At 34.2% G+C, this 22,927-nt stretch overlaps 1 protein-coding gene across 1 annotated transcript in view; it reads right to left on the reverse strand.

The window, feature by feature from the left end:
• Window positions 1-4,864: 4,864 nt before the first annotated feature.
• Window positions 4,865-22,927, reverse strand: part of LOC129002854 (ADP-ribosylation factor-like protein 4A) — a 60,417-nt gene continuing 42,354 nt past the window's right edge. The window contains exons 2-3 of the mRNA XM_054430950.1: window positions 8,880-9,080; window positions 4,865-7,829 (exon numbers count right to left, since the gene is read on the reverse strand). Of these exons, the coding sequence (XP_054286925.1) occupies window positions 7,395-7,829; window positions 8,880-9,056 (612 nt within the window). The 5' untranslated portion in view covers window positions 9,057-9,080 and the 3' untranslated portion in view covers window positions 4,865-7,394. The remainder of the gene's footprint in view (window positions 7,830-8,879; window positions 9,081-22,927) is intronic.

Consider the following 22,927-nt stretch of genomic DNA (forward strand, 5'->3'; position numbering starts at 1 on the left):
TTTGTGCTGTGCGTATGTACAAACACAATGCAAAAATTTCAAATTGAACTGCAAAACACGACTAATTAAAAAATATACGGAACCATACGGAATTGATCGGTGGGGTATTAACAAATGATTTTGGTGTGATTTAAAGACTCTTGACAACTGAAAAGAGAACTGAACATCCACCTGCATTTTACCATTGACTATACACCTCTCCAAGGGTTTACCTTACATATAGACACCATTAAAATCTCTCTATTATTTATTGTTTGTTATCTAATTTATATCCTTTATTGTTTGTTATCTTATCTACATTATGTATACCATAGTTTAACTATCTTGCCACATATTTGTTCTCACTATGTAGTTCTTGTTATTTTAATTAGGCCTCTCATTTTGTTTTCTTTAACTCATAATGCCACCTTGATCACTGTAATTGACGTGGTAAAATGGTATAATCAGTAGGGATAAATAAATAAATAAAACCACGACCTTTACTTTTGGTATTTACATTACTTTTAAATTAGAAAATCCTAATGTTTACTCCAATTCATACCTCTAATGTTTTAACTTTAAAAAATTTAGTCGATGTGTAATACTACTTTGCATATATAACATTTTGAAAATGAATGGTAAAATTACCTATTTCCTTGATACTTCACTTATATAATCTAAAATAAAAAGAAAGGTAATGGTTGATATAATATGTTATTTAAAAAAAAAAATTACAAGCTAACAACCAAACCTACGATACGATACAATGGTCCGCATACAAACCACTTGCAACAATACCTGGCTGGTTTGTGAAGAAAAACATTTATGTATTAGCTTCAATCGATTCTTAAGATGTTCATTCAAGGCTACGTTACGTAGCAATCAGTGTGAAGGAGAGTGGAGTTCTACAGCGAAAACGAGTTCTATAATGACTTGGTATCTTCTTGGAAAAATTATTCCGTGTTTAAAATCCCTAAACATGCAACAGCATGTTGATTATTTGTTTTGTCACTGTTTGTATACTTTGTTGGTTGTATTACGTGATTTTAGAACTAATTCCTAAACGAACAATTAGGAACAAATAAAACTTTCTATGTATTGTTTATTGTTTGTCTTCTGATGGAATAATGAAAGAGTGAAACTCCCCAAATCACTATAAAATTGAAGAGAAAACTTACTCGACATCAGCACAACGATATGCAAATTAACATAAAAACCACATGAAAACAAGTTTCAGATATAGCATGAAAAACCTGCTTGAAGTTTCCAAAGTCAATGCTCATCTTTTGTGAATCAATAAAACAAGTTTAACGCAGCTTATTCATAGTTTTAGAAAGACAAGTGTTCCACTATTGCCAATTTGCACAATATTTTTTAACATATCTCGGAAATTTACATCAAGGTTTTTCAGTGGTGTTCTTGGTATCCCTTATTGTAATCATACATAGGTTTATCACTCAAATAACGGTTAACAACAATGCCTTGTTATCAATGACCTTGGCGTTATCAGTTGAATAGACGTCCACGACCTCTAGGAGGCTAAAGTACAGAGAACATTCGTTATTCGAGCTATAAACATGTATGACATAAGGTAACAAGAGTGCAGTACTCTATAAAACATGACAGGGATTTTATTCGACATAGAAGTTATTTTAAAGCAAATCCCAATAAATAGGGGTTAGGTTTATATGTATTAGGATAGTAAATATATATATATATTTTTTAATTTGATAACATCAAAATTATGAATTTGGATTCTGCAACTCTAGTTGCATTTAAATGCGCTGATGTCAACAGAACCATTTTACACTGCAAGTTTTACTCTTAAGTTGTAATTTTACAAAGGAAACAGTAGTTTATAAATAATATTTTTATTTCGTTAATAATTTTGTAAAGGTCAATCATACAGGCTAAGAGAAAATTAAACAAAAACCCCTGTAACAAAGAAGACGGAAAAATTTATACGTTTACCTTGTCTTTTAAATTAAAGCAGATTAAAAATAATGGTAAATATACGTTATGTATTTAAAAGAATAATATTGGACTTGAGTGTAAACATATTAATTGCATTGAATTAAGTAATACAAATTACAAGTTTTATTGTATCCTACAAATTTAAATAATTTAATAAAGTTATTAATGGGGTTTTGTTATTTTATCAAAGCGATATGATGCGTTGCCATTTCAGAAAAGGAATTTGTAATGCTATGTATGGTATTTAATGGCCTAGTATTTACTATTCCAGGCATTTCCCGCGGTCTATAATGCTGGTTTAAATCATATTTTATTTATTTATCATAATTAATATCATATTATGAATTAATTATACAAATATTTAATGTAAATAAATTGTTCCCAAATTCGTTGAATACATTTAAAATATTTAATTAAAACAAATGGTGTCTGCAAACATAATGTATGCTATTGTGTTATCTTAAAATTAATATAATGGAATTTGTAATAAAGATTCGCCCCAACTAAGGGAACGCCTCGAGGGCTGTGGGAAACGAACCAACCCCCACTTGACTGAAGTGAAGGAATGGGGTGAAAACCTCGCCAAGCAAAGGAATCCTTTAAAATTATTTACTCCCAGACCTAAATATAAAACTACATTTTAAGTAAGGTCTTAATTGCTTAAGTAGGTGATTAGAATTTGGTTTCACCTGTTAAGACGAATAATAACCTAATTTTTACTCGAATTTTAGCTTTTTAAGTGATAGGCATTGTTGCTATCAGTTTGTAAATTTAAATATATATTTTAAGTTTAAACCACGAAGATAAAAAACATTTTAAAATATCGAACGTTTCAAAATCTCAAATACAAATATTTTTTGGAATCAAGATATCGGAACAAGATATTTATAACTATATCCAGTATCATGAAAATCTTTCGAATTGTTTTAATACAAACAAATTGTTCCAGACATAAACCCCTTAGCATTTAGAGAAAATTATGAGAAAGAAAGAAAAGGTGGTGTGGAAAACGTCTTATCAATGACCTCACAAGTCAGTGATAACGCCACTTATCAAAAGAAAAGAACGTTGACCTGAAGACGTGAGATAGAGGTGGAAAGAAACTTTTAAAACTGTTATCAACAATTTATCTTACAAGCAGCGCTCTTTTGTTGAGGTTAAACAACCTGCTCGTCTTTTCGTCTTTATTGGACCATTTTGTACATTTTCCGCTTAATGCTAATGTATTTTTGACTTTATTTGTAAAGGGCCATGCAGATTTCGATTTACTTTTAAAAAGACACTTTTAGTATACAAAACATATGAATTTCATCAAATTAATTTAACAATTTTTATGAATAGAATCAAACTTGTTAAAACAGACATTGTATATTTAAAACCAACTTTGTTTCGACATTTTATAAAGGAACATAAATTATCAATATTCAGTAAACTTATTACTATATTATTACAGTAATACAGTAAAATTAGTGTTCATCGTTTAAGGTAGTTTTCTAATGCGTTACACATTTGTCTATCCTTTTGAATGTACACAAATTGGTTTATTTCTCCGTTATAAAGAAGGTGTTTTGAAAACTTTGAGTTATACATATATAGTTATTTTATTTTCAGATTTATTTGCCTAAATATGTTCAATAAATCTAATTTACAAATCAGACTAGCAGTTTCTTGAAAAATAAATTGTTAAAACCAACATAAAAGGAGTATTATAAATAAATATTACCATAAAAAAAACTTATGAATTCAAGCATCCAAGATTATTCACTAACTGGAACGAACTTTCCTAACAAACTTGAAATTTACAAAACAAAGCTTTACATCAGCTCTTCTAACCAACTCGGCTGAGTTGAATACTTCACTTTTGATCAGAGGACAGAAATTAACATACTTTTGACGTTGGTTGAACTGCTTGAATTAAACATTTTTCTAATGTTTTCTTTGAGGCTAATGTAGTTTATATTTTTTAAACTTTTCTATTATCAGTTTCTGTAAATTTCAAAATCTTTAAGACAACATATTTTTTATCTTGATAAGAACGCAATTTGGCATATTTGAAGTCTATTTTTTTTAAGAAATTATATATAAAAGTGAAATTCCTTGTGTGGTTTCTATTTACTTGTCCAGTTGTTTCTTTAGTTAGGATAATTTAACTAAAATGTCAATGATTACGAGCAGCGTTAACGTATCAAAAAGATAGACTTTTCTCAGGATCGAACTAGTAACCTTTTGATTATCAAGCGAACACTTATACCATTGCCATCAGACCATTTTATACCATTCAACTACTTGGCTAAGATTAGTAAAATAATTTTAGTTTTTTATTAAATTTTTAACGTAATAGTGTCCCAGCAAACATTTGAAAAAGAGAAGCATGATCTGTTTAATATGAACAAGTACCCATGATTATAGGTGGTCGATTTAAATGTAGATATAGTTGATCAAAACTTAGTTGATTTACCTACTAGACGTTTATAGGAAACACCCTACTTGCTATACTTTATGCGTTATGAGATTGGTACCACTTGAATGGTTTGTGGAGTGTTCTGTAGGATTTGTTTAGTTTTCCACTATTGTGTACAATACGTTATGATCAACCCTAACGTAGTTAATTGTATTTCATTGTGATGAATAAACCAAAATGATGCAAGAAAATGTACTCGCCTGAGGGTTCCTTATTGATAGATGGACCCAAATCTTTGACCAGTATGTCAGTCAAGAGCCATTAGCGAATAACGGGATTTGAACCAGAACCTGTAGGACAGGAACCCCATTCTCTCATATCTATACTAACTTTACTACCAATGCCAGATAACTTTGCCAATGCATTTCCCTGACTTACCAATGCTTATTCCAACAGCAAATGTCTCACTTTCTAAATTATAGTCGGGACTTGGAAACAAAGACACACTAATTACGATTAAATATATACTTTATTTTATAAACATGATAATTTTAAGCATATTAATTACAAAATCTACATCTAAACATAAACCGCCCGTCACGGACTCGAGGTTAAGCGGTACTGAGCAAAACTAATGGTAAATCATATTTACAACAAAATATACAATAACAATTCTCATGACTAGTATAACAAACAAAGCATAACACCGACACGGAAAACATTCAATATAGAAACAAACTCGGAAAACAACAAACATTTTCAGTCAAGCATAAACGATTAAAATATGCCGTTTTATATAAAAATAGATATGACTAATTTTGATTTTTGCACAAAATATAACCGCAGGGAAAAAGGTTAAAAATATAGCAGATTATACAGTACATTCATGTGAAGGGTTAACTGATTTAGCAAGTTTAAAATAACATTAGTTGAAAAAATGTCAAGTGTAGGCCAAAAAACAGAGTTTTAATAAATTTGACACATATATCAAACTAACACAACCCATTTCATGAAATGCAGTTTAAACAATTTCCTACGTTGTTTAAATTAATGAGCATATAAGAAAATATATGAGTAGAGTTTACTGTGACTAGCTTATGCTGAAAGATTCTATTGTGGAATATTACTGGGAAATCTTATCTATTTATTGTTCTGGCATTTTTTCTAATACGAATACAGGTGTGAAATCGTAACTGCGAAATGGCTGGTTAGTTAGGCCTACTGAGTATTAATAGAAACAATTTGAATTGATGATGATGCATTCAGATTTTTAAAATTGTTTTTTTTTTTAACTTAAGAAGTAAAAAAGTCTGATATCATCATTTATTGATAGCCCAATGAAAAATTACATCTAGGTCCAGATTCTGACTTGCTGGATCAAACCAGCAATTTCTAATTTGAAGATGAGCACTATATAACTGTTTGGACACTCCCGCAGTTTTACTCACATATCTCGGGTTTTCAATAAAATGTAATATCCACATATGTTATAATATTTCGAATGTAAAAACATTATTTTAATGTTAAAATCAATATACAGTAACCGGCATTCAATCTCGTCCATATAGTTTCAGAATTCATATATTAAATATTTGCAATGTAGGTAATTCTGTAGAAAGATGTATAAACAATAAAAGATTGCAAAATCCGCCACTCAAAGATGGAAACAAAAGACTCAATAATCAAACTTTAAAGGTCACCGTGGTAATTTTTAGTTATGCAATTTTATGACGTAAGCAGACGTTTCGCACGAACTCAACTCGTGACCCTATATTGATTCGCTCTCCGTTCTCTTTGCCCACCGGAACCAAAATTCACTTCCGGTTCAACGAATTTCATTTCCGGTTTACTAATCAAACCCCAGAACAAAAACAGGTTTATCTCCAATCGTGACGTATCTCGATCTCTAGTGCTCTGAGGGAATCGTAGAGCAGAACCAGAATGAATTGAATGCAAATCTCAGAAAAGTTGGGTGAATAAATTATGAAAACTGAAAAATTCCAAATTCATCATTACTTCAAATTGTTTCAAACTTAAATATTGACGGTTAACCTTACATATTTTGTGCTTTAACATTATAGATATTAGTGTTTACTACAGTCTACGAAATTCTGAATTTATTTTCCTATATCACTTACAAAAGAATGTCACTTCCAAAGATTACGATAAGGCACAAATTAATATAATGGACTATTTTATTTCGATTAAAATTAAAATTGCGCCGTCAGAATTTATTTACCCGCTTGAATACGTCTAGCGTACATAATTGGTCGCAGATAGGTGGGTTTTACACAGTCTAAAGGGTATTTACATAAATAGAAATATCTTATGTACAACGGTTACGGGTTAAAACTGTTGAAGCAAAGTGTCCTATTCACTGAAATAAATGGGTTAACTACAGTTTTGAGTGTAAGTAGTTCGATAAATTATTTGGCTACCAAAGTAGGTCGAGTGAACCACCAACCGACCAACCACAGTGGCAATGCATTAGCCGACAAGTTTTGCTATGACCTCGTTTTCGACGGGACTGTTTTATAAATTGGCCATTCAAGTGTTGAAAACAGTTTGAAAATTAAGAGGGTTTTTAACACTTTTATGCTCTTCGTTGGAAATTACACTTAAAACATTGCTTTCCCCCAGAGGAGTTTTAAATTAAAGAAAAGTGTGATTAGTGTGAATGTTTAAAATATATATTTTAACGAATTCCAATTGAAATAATCTAAGACAGATTCTTTTTATATTGATATCTGTCAACTTTTTGTAGCCAACAATTGTTTTTCTCTGTTCAATAAAGGATACAGTTGCTTGAAAATTTTAAATTATATGTAATTTTTGATAACACAAACTATAACAACGGGGATGAGCGTTAAAATGAGAGAAGCCATTCAATCAGGTAAAGAGCTACTTGTCCCTAATAATTATTTGTCAAGTTTGCAAAGACTCTTCATTGTGCTTCCTCAACAGACACTTTGCCAGAACAGCAACATCTACAACAAAACAAGAACAGACGGAGAAGACTGTACAGGCTACTAGTGTTGTTTTATCTAGTCTTTTTCTTGCACTGTTTCGCGAGTTTCCTCCTCTTCAGAATCATCTCGTACAAGGCCTCCATCCCTTCGTGAAGACCATCCCCCGTGATGGCACAGGCAGGTTGGATATGCCACGAGTGGGTACACCCGCCCAGTTCGTGGAGTCCTAGAAGTTTCTCGAGCTCCTTGGGTTCCCTGGCTCCCGGAAGGTCCTGCTTGTTCGCCAGGATCAGGATAGGAACTCCCGTGTTTTCCGGAGACCTAGCGGTCCTCACTAGTTCCATCTTGGCCTCTTCCATTCTCTCCACGTCAACAGAGTCCAGCACAAACACTATACCGTCGGTGCATCTGGTGTACGACTTCCAGAGCGGTCGTAGTTTCTCTTGCCCTCCGACGTCCCAGACGAGGAAGTTGATGCCCTTCGCTCTTCCCAGAGTTCCTTTGACCTGGAAAATAATTTTGGTGAGAATTATGAAAGTTCTCTGAGGAAGGTTGTCAAAGGGCAAGGAAAAACTTAGTTGAGGTCACTAATGATTTATTTAGAATTTTGCAATAGTCAGTGTCGTGAAAATCAATTAGGTATCCCAACACTAATTTAGAAACAAGGAGTTTCGAATTTCCATGGGATTTCAGTTCTTTTTTAGTTGCTGTGTAGCATTAAAGTCCAACTTTACACACAATACAAAATTATTACAGTTTATTGAATAGGCTACACTAATTCAATCCAACAAATATGAAAGGGGTTGTTTGTTTGAAGTTAACCTTCCAGCCTGGTTACTCCACAAACAATGACTTGGAATCTGAATATTCACTGTGCAATAGTACCCACACATTGTATGCCACTCCCCACTGTTGTTATAGGTTTGCAATGTAATAATTTTGTTAGGCTTACGCTATTTTTTCAGAATTGTGTTACTTTTAGCTGAATTCAAAGATTTACTTCTTTATTTCTAGTATGGGTTACTCGTACACTACTCTGCTGTTTTTAAACATCTTCTCACCTCTAAATCCTAATTTTTAAATTGTCTCCCTATAAACCTCTCACCCAGACCAAATCGGAAATCACTTGGATAAACGTGAAACATACATCATTAAGCTTCGTAAAATATTTAAATCCATAAAACATTTAAATCCATAAAATATTTTAAGGTGTTAATTTCAGTGTGCGAATGGTGTTCCTAGCTATCGTAACGCTATTCAAATATACTATAGTAAGTATGATGGAACCTGTATTCTGACCCGGTCTTTCTGGGGACTGACCAATGGTTTAAGGCCCGGGCCAGTCAAAGGTAGGTGGAAGGGAAGAAATCAGATTCCACCACACAGACTATAGGGTGGGAAATTACACATAGGAATAGCTTAAACCCGACCAAGATTTATAGGCTTAATCATGTCAAGATTCCCTTGGTCTTCGCCCAAGGAACGTCCAATGTTACAGCAAAGCTTATTGAATTGACCAAAGGTGATACATTTTAGAAAACTATCAACATTTATACCTTCTCGCAGTTGAAGCCTATGGTGGGCACTGTGTTGAGGTACTGGTCGAACTTGAGCCGGTAGAGTGCGGTGGTCTTGCCAGCGCTGTCCAGTCCCAACATGACCACGTGGAGAGTGGCCTGGGTCGAGGGCAGAGAGTCCAGGAAGGAGGAGTTCTTGCCCATGTTGGCTCCCATGACCCAAGCTCGGATCTCACATCACTGCAACAATTAAGTTCGGATTAAGTGGCAAAACTTGAGAGATTTTAGTGGAATTGTAAGGTTCTTAAGGAAATTTGGAAGATCTATTTGGAAAGAAGTTAGTACGTAAGGGACGTATATTCCAGGTATATAGTTGAGGTCATAGTTCAATCACAAGTTAACAGCATACATAGAACATGTTAACTATGTTATGCTGCAGGGTTTCATCTTTAGTTTTTGAGACCCAGGTTTCACTCTTCATATACCTATTTCAGCTGCACCCAAACCAAAATTGAATATTGTATGTCTGGTGGATAACCACGAGCGATATCCTTTACGACGTCATTTTTGTCATCGAGCCCTTGACCACAAGCAGAATGTGACGTACTCTAGAAGTGGTTTGCTAAGATGGCTGTATCTTGTCTGAAAATAAACTGCAGACACCTATGTTTTTGTTATATCGTAACAGTGATCACTTTTGGAAAGACAATTATTTATAAGTAGATCTTTTGGAAACAAGCAGAATGTAGTGTACTATGGAGGTTTGTTTGGTCTACATCTGGTCTAAATGCAATAATTGCCGATCTAATTTGCTCAGATCGCCGAATAGGAATATGCACGTATATTAGAACAGAAACTGTATCGATCCTAATCATAAACAAATGACGTCCCTGATACGAACGTCTATATTATAATAGCTGTAACAACTGGTTTGAACGTTTTTGTCAGTTCCATTCAAAATTAATATAAACATGTTTACTTTCGGGCCTGTGAAGTCCTTTGTTTATTTTTATGATCCATACAGTTTCTGTTCTAATATTTGTGGGGCTGTGTAAACAAAATAAACTCATCGAATAACGTGACATCTTAGTTATCACAGACAACTCTTCCAAGTATGACATAACGTTTTTTACGACAACTTGAACCATTCAAGTCTTCCATCCTGTACGTTGCCAACTTCAACTTGGATGTTGATTCAAGTCAATGACAATTCCACATAAAGACAGCCCACACTGGACGGGTACAGGTCTGCCTACCTAGAACAGCCTGACTGATGGACAAGACACTGTACAGAGACCTAGCAAGGTGTGACAGGAAACAGTCCATTACGTGCGTATGTGTGAGTGAACGGTCCATGAATGGGGCAAATGGTCAGCTGGCCATTGAGCACGACCATTCACAAGATGCCTAGAAGTCTGGTCTAGTCTGAGATTTCTACAATCCTCAGATGGTAGCTAGCACTGCAACGTAAACTCCTAGAAAGTTGGTGTCCCGCAAGGTTCTACTACCGGGCCGAGTTTTTATCGCTATAGAAGTGGGGATGGACTAACGTTCGTTTACTTCTACTCCACTTCCACTAATCGTCAGTATGGTTATTTTAATGGTTTAAAGAAGTTCATATGTGTGGCTAGACATTCTACAAAGAAGTAAGTTCTGCAGAAGCAAGTAAAAGACTGCACTACGAGCTAGAGAGAGCTCACTAATTATTGTATAGTACGAATGTTTTTTGGTGAGATTCGGTAGTAGTAGTAAGAAATAATAGATTTTAATAAAGATATCAAGAAATAAAAACTTGTCAACAAATATCAACAAATATCTGTCATGATTGACAGAATATTAATTTTAACAGTTTGAACAACTCCCTTGTAAAAGGAAACACAACATTGTCATATACCGGTACACGAATAATAAATATTTTCAAATAAATTAGAACAAAAAATAAAATTGGTTTTGTCAAAGCAAGAGTCCCAAATGTGGGATTATAATCAGCCCTTTTAACTGCCCCGGGTTTAAACTACATCAAACAATCAATAAAAGGTCAAATTACCCGTGTCCGCCGGTCGATCCTGTTGTATCCTATTATCGACCGGCGGACACAGGTAATTTTACCTTTAATTGATTGTCACACCGAAAACAACATAAAATGTTCATTGAGTGGGGCCTTGATTAAACAGTAAAATTAAATTGTCATAATAACTTAATTCACAAAATAACAAAAGTATTCACCTATTCGTCTATACAGGATCCCCAAAGCAGAATGGTTCCTACGTGTCTGCAACAGCCTGTGAAAACCTCAAAATGTGTCCGCAAGCGCTAAAACTAAAAAGCTAAATAATGACTTATATACCGGTATATATATATATATATATATATTCACTCTTTAGGGCTACTAGTAATATAGTTAAATAAAATAAGTAAATTTCAATAACTTGTATAGCCTACTTTTGAAACAAAAAACTAAAAAACAGGATTTTCCAAAGTTTACGTTCTGAAAATAAAACCTAGAGAATACACATCCACAATCGGTTCAGAATTTTCTCACGAACGTCTTTTCAACGAATAATCCACGAACAAATGCAATAAAACAAATAAAACTGAAACACATCATGTAAAATTGAACCAAGAGTCCATAACACAGGCTTACTTTAATCGTACGATTCACTTCACTCACTTAACTGGAGCATCTTCGTCTGTCCTATCACTGATACGGAGAGGAAAGATAACTTTAATGAGACTGATTGAACAGTCGGAATGGTGGGAGAGTCAAACACTTCATTCTCTTATCTTTAAACGTTTAATGGTTGAGTCACAGTAGTGACGGAAAGTTGACAAGAATTACGTACCAACTACACTATGGAGGTTGGACAGTTGAGAAATATAAATAAAGGATGTTTGAATTAGCGTGTCACAATGAAAATGATATTAGTGTTGGAATATCTTTACATTTTAGGGGTTGCGTTACGGTAAAGGATTGTCGGAAAGATGTGAGGAATTATGTACTTAAAGTACTAAGAAAGACACGATAATTGAGTTTTACAATAGTAGCTTTTAGATAAGCGCTTTTCTTAAGATTTTGGTTTATCGATTGTTTACATGGGACGTTTCGGGACGTAATTTTACTGACGAAAGTGGGGTTTTACGGAGATATAGGAAATAACTACACTGTAAAAAATAACTCATCTGATATTTTATTTAGTTAGATATTTCGTTCTAAACATAGCATAGTATTGCAATGTTGTATTTATTGGTTAAATTTAATTTGTTTATTGCTAAGGCCTATAAGAGTTTATAGCGTAATACCTATAGGCTAGCGGCTAGCGTAAAACTGATATCCGTTTTGAACCCCCTTATACACTTATGGAAGTTTAATGGCGTTTGGCCAACAAATGTAATGTAACATTGTTGGAACAGGAAGGAACACCTGCATTTTAACTGCAGTTGAGGGGGTTAACTGAAAAAGGGTTCAAACGATTTAAACTCATTGACTGATGATGTAAGCAGACCAGTGATGACTGCAATTATAGAAGTACTGTAAATTGTAAATTCATACCCAAAATATGTATTACTCTCTAGTTACCACTGATGCTTTAAAGCACCTAGCGGATAATGTGGGGAAAGGTTCAGCAGGAAATACAGTAATCCGTACTAGTAATTCGTCTTAAGTTATAGCATTGTTAGCTTTACTTAGATACATTAATGTTCAATTCCTAAACATTAATTTAACATTAGCGAAGAAATTGTTAAACTATATTAGGGAGTGAAGTAATTGAATGCAACCCAATTAATAGTCGAGAGAAGCGCAATTTCGCCAGGAATGCAAACTGCGAATCAACATGCAGAGCAAACATCTCGGATAATGATGTGATAAAACTGTTTACAACTACGTATTCCCCCTCTTAATGGGGGAAAGCTGGTTATGCATGGCGTTTTGCTTACTTGGCTACACATTATGCGCGAGATACGCCAAACATTACAAACGAAAGTTGTGAAAATAGCAGATATTGTTTATAGACGCAGTTCATGAAGGCTGAGGAAACGTAAAAGTATGCCTTAGTAAAATGAATGAATCAACTGTTTACGAAAACATGAGCTTATCTTAGGAGAATAAATTCCTTAAAAAACAACAGATGGCTTTTCTAAATAAAGTTTAACTATCATCGGCGTATATCAGCAGCACGTACATCAATTGACCTACCTACAGCACTCATAACTTTATTTACACGAAAGGTATACAAAATTTGAAAAAGTCTGTGTTGAATACAAGCAAACAAAACTTATAATGATCAAAATATGTTTTTTAAACAAAGTTGAACTACCAAATATTATTAAACTTATTAACAAGCATCAAAATGTTCATATGCTAAAGAGTTACTATTGTCTTAACATAGCTAGTCTGTGTATACCTCACAGCACCATTTTAAATCTCATACCCGTGAATAATTTGTTCAATACGTCCCCAAAACATTAAGCTCCGAAAATGGCAGTTTTGCACAATCCGGCCCGAAGGACCATTTTCTTAATCCGGCTCGAAGGACTATTTTCTTAATCCGGCTCGAAGGACTATTTTCTTAATCCGGCTCGAAGGACCATTTTGCCCAATAATTCCGCCGGCAATTTGGACTTTAAAACACTTTCCGCCTCATCTGCCGCAAGATGCGCTTATCTAGGTCTCGTAAGTGGGACATGTGCAATTACAACACCGACCATCAGCTAGCGCAACTACCAGGTGGTTCGCGCATGTTCCAACTTGCCGCAATCAACCACATTCCCGCTAACGGTGGAACCAGTTGGACGTTGGACGTTCCCTCTCTGCACTCGTTCTGCCCCACTTCTTCCACGCACTTTCCACATTCTTCTTTCACGCAATTCCCTTCTCCCTTTCCTGTTATGATCCTCCACCTGACATGTGCCACAAACACCCTTGCTGCCGGTTGGGCGGCCTACTTGGTCACCGATGAACTTTTACGACCTTTTGTGTCTGGCATGTGGTTTTCGTTTGGTCACTTGGCTATGCTTTCTCTTGACCATTTGGGTCTTATGGTTCCTGCATGTTTTTACACTTAAGGTTAGAGATTTGTAGATTGTTCTATGACTTAAGTGAAAATAAACAAATCGTAGCCAATTATGAAATAACGTAATCCATAGATTAATCATATTCAAAATCAATTATAGCACCTAAAAAAAGAAAACTGAAAAAGGTAGCTTAAATAATCAAGCCATTACAGTTTTACTTAATCAAGAAATGAAATTGTTTTTTTTAAATTGTAGATAGAAGATATGTTCAACAAAAACACTTCAGTTTTATGTCATGTTTTGTTAATAAATGAAAAACGATTGATATAGATACTTCTAAGTCTTCCTTCTAATCTTCATCCTAGACTCCATCTCTAAGGCAACCGTATTTTAAGTAAAGTAGGCTAAATGAAAAGTCGTTATGAAAAGTCGGATTCAAAACCGTTATTACTACAATCATTTCTCTACAACTTTGTAGGATGTAAATTCGTCGAGTTTTAATAAATCTAGCTCAAAATTGTGCGTATTAATATTTTAAAGTTCTGTTAATGTGCGTCAAAAAAAAAAAAAAAAAAAAAAAACAGTTTAACACAAAACTTTTCGAATGCACACACAATTTAGGCACAAAACGAGGAAACTGCAAACACGAGCTGCAGAAAGCAATCAGTTAATGTAGCGGCAGAACAGGATCAAACACACCCCTCGTGTGTTTTGTTTGAAAAAGTTTTCATCAACATTTGCTTGCCTTTGTGCCACTCCCTCTTCACTTGAGGAGTAGAATGATTAGCCTTTTGACAATCCCAAAATCATTACTCAATTTTATGTTTATTTGTCAAAACACATCAGCATTCTAGTCAATCTCCAGATCACAAAATTTCAAACGAACCCTTTCAAAAGCTACAAATTATCACAATCATCCACAAAAGTGGTTGAAACATAAACTGAAAGAACGACCTTTCGCAAAGGATTTACTGTTCCCTTTCTAATTAGGCCTAGAATGAATGAACGACGTTCTCGCCCTTGAACAATTCGTCGGTCACGATGAAACCCACTCAACCTTGGGAACGCAAACAAGTGTACGAAGTGTCAACACAGCGCAGGTGGGGGAATGCGTATGACAATGTGAGGTTATGTTAGGGGAAAGTCGCGGAGGTATGCGCATGCGCGGACGTTCACCTGGGAGCGGCGCAGGCGCTACGCGGATAACGGTCTCACGCATGCGTATCGCAGATCATATCAGCAGAATCCGGCGAAGGACCAAATTTTACCTAGATTAGTATTAGGACAAACAAGCTACTACTAATGTCATACTACTAACTATAAACATCAGACATCAGAGAGAGCAACTTAGACTAAATGAAGATATTTTACTTCGAGTAGTATAAGTTAAAATTTTATTTTGAATATTACAGGAAATATTTGTATCTTTCCCGATACAAGACACTCAAGTTTTAAGTTACCTTGGTTCTAACCAAACCTAGCCCTAAACACGTTCGTTTAATAACGTAATATCTACACCAACTATTTATCAGCAAGGCAGAGTTTTCTAAAAAGAAAAAGAAGCCTTTGTATCAACAATGTTCAACTTTAACTAAATGAAGATATTTTACTTCGAGTAGTATGAGTTAAAATTTTATTTTGAATATTACAGGAAATATTTGTATCTTTCCCGATACAAGACACTCAAGTTTTAAGTTACCTTGGTTCTAACCAAACCTAGCCCTAAACAGGATTTGCAGATAATTATAACATTTCAGCCAGCAGCCCCACTTTTTGGTATAAGGAAATTGTTGAGTTCGTTTAATAACGTAATATCTACACCAACTATTTATCAGCAAGGCAGAGTTTTCTAAAAGAAAAATTATTATATCTGTAGAACCCAGCCTTGACAACAGCAGGACCAAATTTTACCTCGAGTTACAAGCACAGTTATATTCGGGACAAATAATCATTTATCATCTGTTCTACTGCAAAATTATCTCAATCAATTCGTTATAACGGTCAACATGTATCAATAAGATAGTATTATCAAAGAATTGGAAATACAGTAGCAATCTTTAGAGGAGTTAAAACATTAGTCTCCTAAACGATGTTTGCTACCAAGGAATTACTTTACAAAGATTCCAATAAGTAGAGTTTTTTGAGTTTATTCAGTTCAAAAATGACTGGTGAGCTTTAAAATGTAATTACGATACAAGGCAATAAAACAAATGTCTAAAAAAACACAAAAATAAAACAACAACAACAACAAAAATTCACAAAATATTAAAACAGTTTACATGATTGAATTTAAACATTAAACATGAACAATACACTACATTTAACTATTCGCAAATCCCAAATCGTGAATGTGCTTAGTTTCTGTGCACAAAATGAAGTGTTTAGGGAAACCTAAAATACATATTGCTGGAACAAAGTTATGAATATGGATGAGAATTTGAGGCATTTTAATTCCAAGCAGCATCTGGTCAATAAAACCTCAGTCTAGCCAGTCCAGACCGCTTCCCTATCAGCTATACAAGTGCTCTTGGGCTGTTGTTGATCGGATCGGAGTATTTATAAGGGTATTTCCAAGACGCTTGCCAACAACAGAAAACTAAAATATAATGGTGTGGTAAAAATTATATTAACGAAAAATCAAAATTAGCAAGATAATATATGGAAAAATATTGGAGCATTTACTTTACTCCAAGGAAATTGGGACACCAATACTAAAGGTTTATCAATTAAACTCCAGCAACGGAATTAATATCCCATACATAAGAAACGTGTTCATTAACCACATTCATTGTGCATTTCCCAGTAAATACGTATCCGATTTTCTATTTTTAAGTTTTGGTTTACTTACTAGCTTACTAGCTTATTATTAGCGAGTAGTTCTTGTCCGGTAGCTTTCGAGTTCATTGACATCTTTCTTAACCAAAGGTTCATTGAATCACTTTAAAAGTAGTGAAACCAAAAATATCTATGTGTAAACTACTTGTCGTCTGAAAAAAAAACGAATGATTACAGAGCACTCTCAAACTATATATACATTTGATCGTCATCATCGGCTTTCAAGCTTTCCACACATCAATACATTTTTCTAATAAAAGAATGAGATACCTACTTGCATTTCCCAAGATAGTAATACAGTACAGGTTTCCGTTCAACTGTGGAACGAGAAGAAGAAGGTTCTTTGAGACATTCCTATGAACTTTTATGGTGATTCCAATTGTATAGTTCTCATAGAAACTACACAAGTAGGTTTATGTCCATCTAGTCGACAGCAATCTAATATTATTACTCTGGTAACAAACTCTCTTGGAAACCGGCTCTTACGAGAAAGCAAAAAAGTCCCGGAAGGTAATACTGTCAACCAATTGGACGAGTTGCGCAACGATTGTCCCAGATTCTACCCTTTCATGGTAAGACCGATCGCTCCATGGTCGACTGACTGAGCCAAGGGGGCGTGACCGAGGACTGCCATGACGACGTGACGACGAAGAGTTCAAGACTACAATCGTGACGACTCTGGAACTACAGGTTTGTATTGTGTTCATGGCGTAGGACAATTTTAATCTTTCTATGGTGACGAATAGGCCTAAATAAGACTTGTTCCACCCCTCGTTTCCATGCTTTAAAATAAGATTGCCCAGAACGATTTAGACACATTTTGGATGCTGGAGGAGTATGAGTATGCTGGAGGTTGAAAGAGCATCTAAATAGAGTGTGTTATTCCCAACGTCATATTTTATGTTCTATTTTTCCATATTTCAGTAAGCTACTTGATGGGAACGTAAAATATTTTACATGTTACAATAAATAGCTCTTACAATTTTCCATGTTTCATTTTCATTTCATTTCATTTTTAATTTAACACCAATGGAGAAGCAGTAGGGAATATTTCGTTTTTCTATGTTGTTAAACGAAAGGCAACGAAGTCATGGGTTCGAGTTCCCACTCACTTTAAACTTATCAGTAGCCTACAGCTTAATCTTTTCCTACTTGGCTTACCCCTAGCTTTGCTTGATACCGTCTATTCACAGCCATCGAAGTGGAAATGTAGACAGTCTAGTTCAAGTATGAAAGTTTTTTTTAAAGGAATACATTTTAGTTCATTTATTGCACTAGCATTTGGAAATTTAGAATCTTAGAATCAATCTAATGCAATAATTCTTGTCGTCAAGACTGCAGTTTCTAAAAATTAAGAAAATCATAATTTATTTAATTTATTTACCAATAAAATAACGTATTAAACAAACTTCTAACTACTACTTCTAACTACTTCAAACTTCTAACTTCTAACTATACAAACTATTAACGATCATTTACGATTTCCAAGCCATCTCCGATGTCGCAAAGCTAAAGCAAAGTTGATGGCTTGAATCATTCTAAGAACAGCTGATGGCTGATGGCCGAGCCGATCTATCTCGACCTTTGCTGAGTTCATATTCTGACGTCAGAGCTATATCCGGACTGTCATTATGGCCTTTCAAAGTGCAATTGAGTCTAATAATAATAATGTTATTAGAAAGTCGTAATATCGTTAAGGGTAACTTTGATTGCTTGAATAATGGAATATTTAAGTATAGTTAGTTTGAGTAGGTAATTTGAGTACATAATTTACTTATATAAGATTCGTCAATACAGTAATTAATTGTATTTATGCTTAGTTCGTTTTGGAGATGACAAACTAATTATTAAAGGGCACATGAAAATAAATTTCTAATTATAAATACCTCGAATTTTGTATTTATTGTAAAGATTCGGGTATGAATAGTAGGAAAAAAAATCTTCCAGGATAAAAAATTAACATTAATCAATCAATAATTCTGTAAACAGTTATTTGTGCTGTAAACAGTTTTCAAAACGATCAAAATGCTGTATTTTCTTTACCATGCAACTGTTCAAACTGCATTAAGTCAAATCAAACTAATTCTTAGACAATTCAAGTAACCAACGAGGTCCAAAACGGGAGTGTTGCACGACGTCCAAGTGCCATGACGTCCAATAATATTTTTCCAGTGCCACGACGTCCAAAACATAATTTTTGAGTTGTTGCACGACGTCCAAGTGTCACGACGTCCAAAAGTACAGTAACTGCGAAAAATATAGTCTTTCTACAAGCTTTGGACGTCGTGGCACTTGGACGTCGTGAAACAGCGCACTATATAATTGTAAAGACGTATCATTTGCACGACGTCCAAAGCCTCTGCCAGTTGCACGACGTCCAAGTGCCACGACGTCCAATCAATATTTGACTGTTGCACGACGTCCAAGTGCCACGACGTCCAAAGTGCCTGCACACTGTGAACACTGTTTGCCGACCTCAGTGCATACAGTTCGCATTGCAATTATTGAAGGCAACTAGTCCTAGTCAACTGTTTGAAAGTTGTCAACCGCTTCGTCTTCGATTAATGTTTAAATTATTCAATGGTTCTAATTGAACTAATTATTGCATTAGCTTAAATTTTTTTATATGTAAAATAAATACTATGTCGCCGTAAAATGTAATGATGCAGTATTTCTGTTGTTATGATTGCATAATTGATTTCTACAAAATAGAGCTATGTCATAGAAACGAAATAAATAAATGACTACCTACACTATTCACTATATTGTATGATTAATACAATAAATTAATCACTAGCCCAAAAGTAAATATGGTTGGTTTAATGTGAGTAGTGGTAGAATTCTAAGTACTGCAGTAGAATAGAATTGTCATACTATATCAATTGGTAGCAAATTTACTCGTAAGATAAAATGTATGCACAGTTTTATAACAGCTGTAAGACTTCCCATTTAAGTACCGGTATCATTGAAATTGTATAACTTCCATTGAACAGAAATGAGATAAGTAGATATTGATACACAGATATATGAATTTTCATACACTTATAATATGACGAATTCAAAAAAGTTTTATCCGTCAAATGTGCTAAATATTATGTAAACTATCAACTTTTTAAGCTATAATGATGTTACTACAATGGTTAAAAATGTTTCCTGTGAAACAGTGGGAATAATTCGTTTTAAAAGAAATCATTCATCATGGATATAGGAAATAATTAAGATTCTATAATCATTGCCCTATCAGCCTAGGCCCTTTTCCTGAGTGTTATGAGGTTTACGTTTTGATTTATTTTTGTGTAAACCGTAATATAATCCCCCTGCCACAGCAAATCTGTAGACTGAATTTCCATTTGCCTGATTATATAATTTCACTTAAATATGTTTGAAAATTACCCTTTTTCCATATTTATTTATATTTTCCTATTTTTCCTATTTGTCGGTATGGAACTATTGTGATAGCTTTTTGTTTACAGTGCAAACCATGGATGATGGATGTTTGTGACAAGCAAACGCGAAAAATACTAAACCGACAAGGTTGAAATTTGGTATGATGATAGATGACATCCCCGATTAACATATTCTTACCTCAACAATTCTTTCAGTCTCCGCCCCGGTGGCTCTGGCTCTGGACTTTCTCTAGTTAACCTTATGAGAATTCAAATTTAAAAAAATTAAAGAATTTTGTCAGCCGTTTCAACTGTACAAGTTGGTTCTATGATATTAAACAGCATTAAAAAGTTATAAGGCTTGCCAAACAGGGTGCAGCACTATTATGTTGTTTGTTTGCATTAATGACCACAGCTAATTTGAACCAACTAGCAAAAAAAAGTTGTGGTACACAATGAGAACTTTACTTTTTCCATGGTCTAGGTGCAAGAACATCAGGACTATGGTAGATGTGTGCTACACAATAGGATACCGTATAAATTAAGAGACCAGTTTTTTTTTTTAATCGTGTCCTCTTCCATAACTGCAATAAGCATATATACTTATATGTCAACCCCGTACGAAGGACGGGTACTCTGCTAGTAACACAATAATACAAATACAGTATATTAATACAATAATACTGTAGGTTTCCGTAGTCTGTGGCCATAGGTTCATCTGAACTGTCAATCAATTCTGAGAAATTCACAGTTGTAAATTCTTACTAGTCTTTTTCTAAGTTCACGTCGCACTCGCAATTAGTTCGCATGTTTTATGTAGGAAAACAGGTAAGCATTTGTAGGTTAAGTATAATAATAACAAACATGCTTATCGTAGGTTTGTAGGCATACTTGTTCAAGAATATGCCGTGGTAGGTTTTGTTTATACATTTTATGTTTTAATTCTTGTCTAATGACGATATTGATTTGTATTAGTGCGAAAATGTTAATTTATTTGTCAAGGGCATGAGCGGCCCTCTAGTCTATGTATGTTACATGAAGCACAACATGAAAAAGAATAAATTAAAGGAAGGTAAAAAACGGATCAGTTGCTGAAGGTCTAAATCTCGGAAGGTCTAATCAGACCTTCGACACACATTTTGCAGTTTGTACTTGATGCTGAGGATCCCATGAATCCTGTACAAAATAAAAAAAATGTTTCATTCAAACTACAATTTTATTACTTTTCCGAGAACCAGCCTTTATCAGGACTTCCGCTCCCACGCTAGTTGGCAACGTCAACTGTGCTATATGAAAACAATAAATCTTGAGAAAATATACTGTTTAATGTTGAATTTTGAGGTTGTGGTGTTCCTTCGTAAACACATTCAATTATAATCTAGGAATATGTAAATTTATTGTTATACGTTAACTTTATTGATATTCGATTCGCTACAGTACTATTAAACCTATAACATTTTCAATTCATGTGCGTTGTATTTTAGAGTTGGGGAAACAAAAGAACCCTGTGTGCAACTTATTTATATGATACTAGCTGTGTGCCCGTTCTACGCACGGGGATCTTAAAGTAGTCAGTTGAAACCTTCTTATATTAAGAAAAGCAGTTGGTTTGCATATTTTCAGATATGCTGACAAAACTATTATATATAAACCTTCGCAAATACAGTATCTGACAGTTTCAAGCCAAAACAAATCTATGAGGCATAGCCCTAAGGCCTATAGTTGAAAGTTACTTCCCACAATGGTTAAAGACATTTAAAGTACTACCTCAACCTTACCATTTAACACTTTATTCGGGTTGACATTTTCATTATCAAGGTGCTCTTGTCCTTTTCGTGACACTGAGAAATAAGGACATAAATGCGTTACCAACAGACATACACACAAAAATACAGAACTTAATTAGGGAATTTGCTACGTTTTAAGCATAACAAAGTACATATAAAATTAGAATTTGAAATCTTTGTCAATGTCATCAAATTTTATCATAACAATTTATATTTGCTTGGACCGAAGATGACCCGAAATGCTGTCGAAATGACGGCTTACTTTATAAAATGAAGTACTATAGACAATTTAGATTGGTAATGGTAATTTAACCTATAATAAAAATTACCAAAATAGGCCACGAACTATTGATACATAAACAACGTAAATCGTAAACAATTCATGATGGTTTGCTAAACAAATGTTTTACTTAAATGAGTTATCATTTTCTTAGCATAAACTAACATTTTGGAATCCAGACAGAAAAAGCAAAACTTATACAGTTAAGGCGTCAATTAAATTGAATAAGGCTGTAATACCACTGTATAAATAAGGTGCAACACCAACGATAACTAATTTGTAAATTACAGTGATGTGTTGGTACGTAAAAATGATTCTTGCTGCTACCAACGGTTCTAAGGAAAAAAAACCAGTACCAAAAACCAACGTTTACAGTTAAGAATTACGTCCAACAAATTAAATGCGTTAATCAAGTCCCAAGGTTATTGATTTCTTGGTTTTGGATTTTTTCGTGAAAAGTTATCGGCAATCAAAATTATTTCCCATTAATTGCTTTATTCGTAAACAACTTTTAATGTAAACTTATTCAGTTTGAAAAAAAACAACCTTATAAAAACAACTGTTTGTTATTTAATAGATTACGCAGGCCTATTCTCTAAACAATGATTGGTATATCTTTTAACATTAGAATGAAATGTGACAAAAATCACGCAATGCTGGGTTTTTGGACGTTTGTAATTTTATTTCTTAAGTAGGGAGGCCGTGTATTCTAGGGAAAAGTACCGGTAACAAGGATTGTCGTCGAAAAGGTTGTTATGAATAATTGGGTAGGCGTAAGTACCCAAG

This window comes from Macrosteles quadrilineatus, unplaced genomic scaffold (genome assembly GCF_028750875.1).
Source record: "Macrosteles quadrilineatus isolate MER2022 unplaced genomic scaffold, UCM_ALF_1.0 Scaffold_9__3_contigs__length_116548681, whole genome shotgun sequence".
Lineage (NCBI taxonomy): Eukaryota > Metazoa > Arthropoda > Insecta > Hemiptera > Cicadellidae > Macrosteles > Macrosteles quadrilineatus.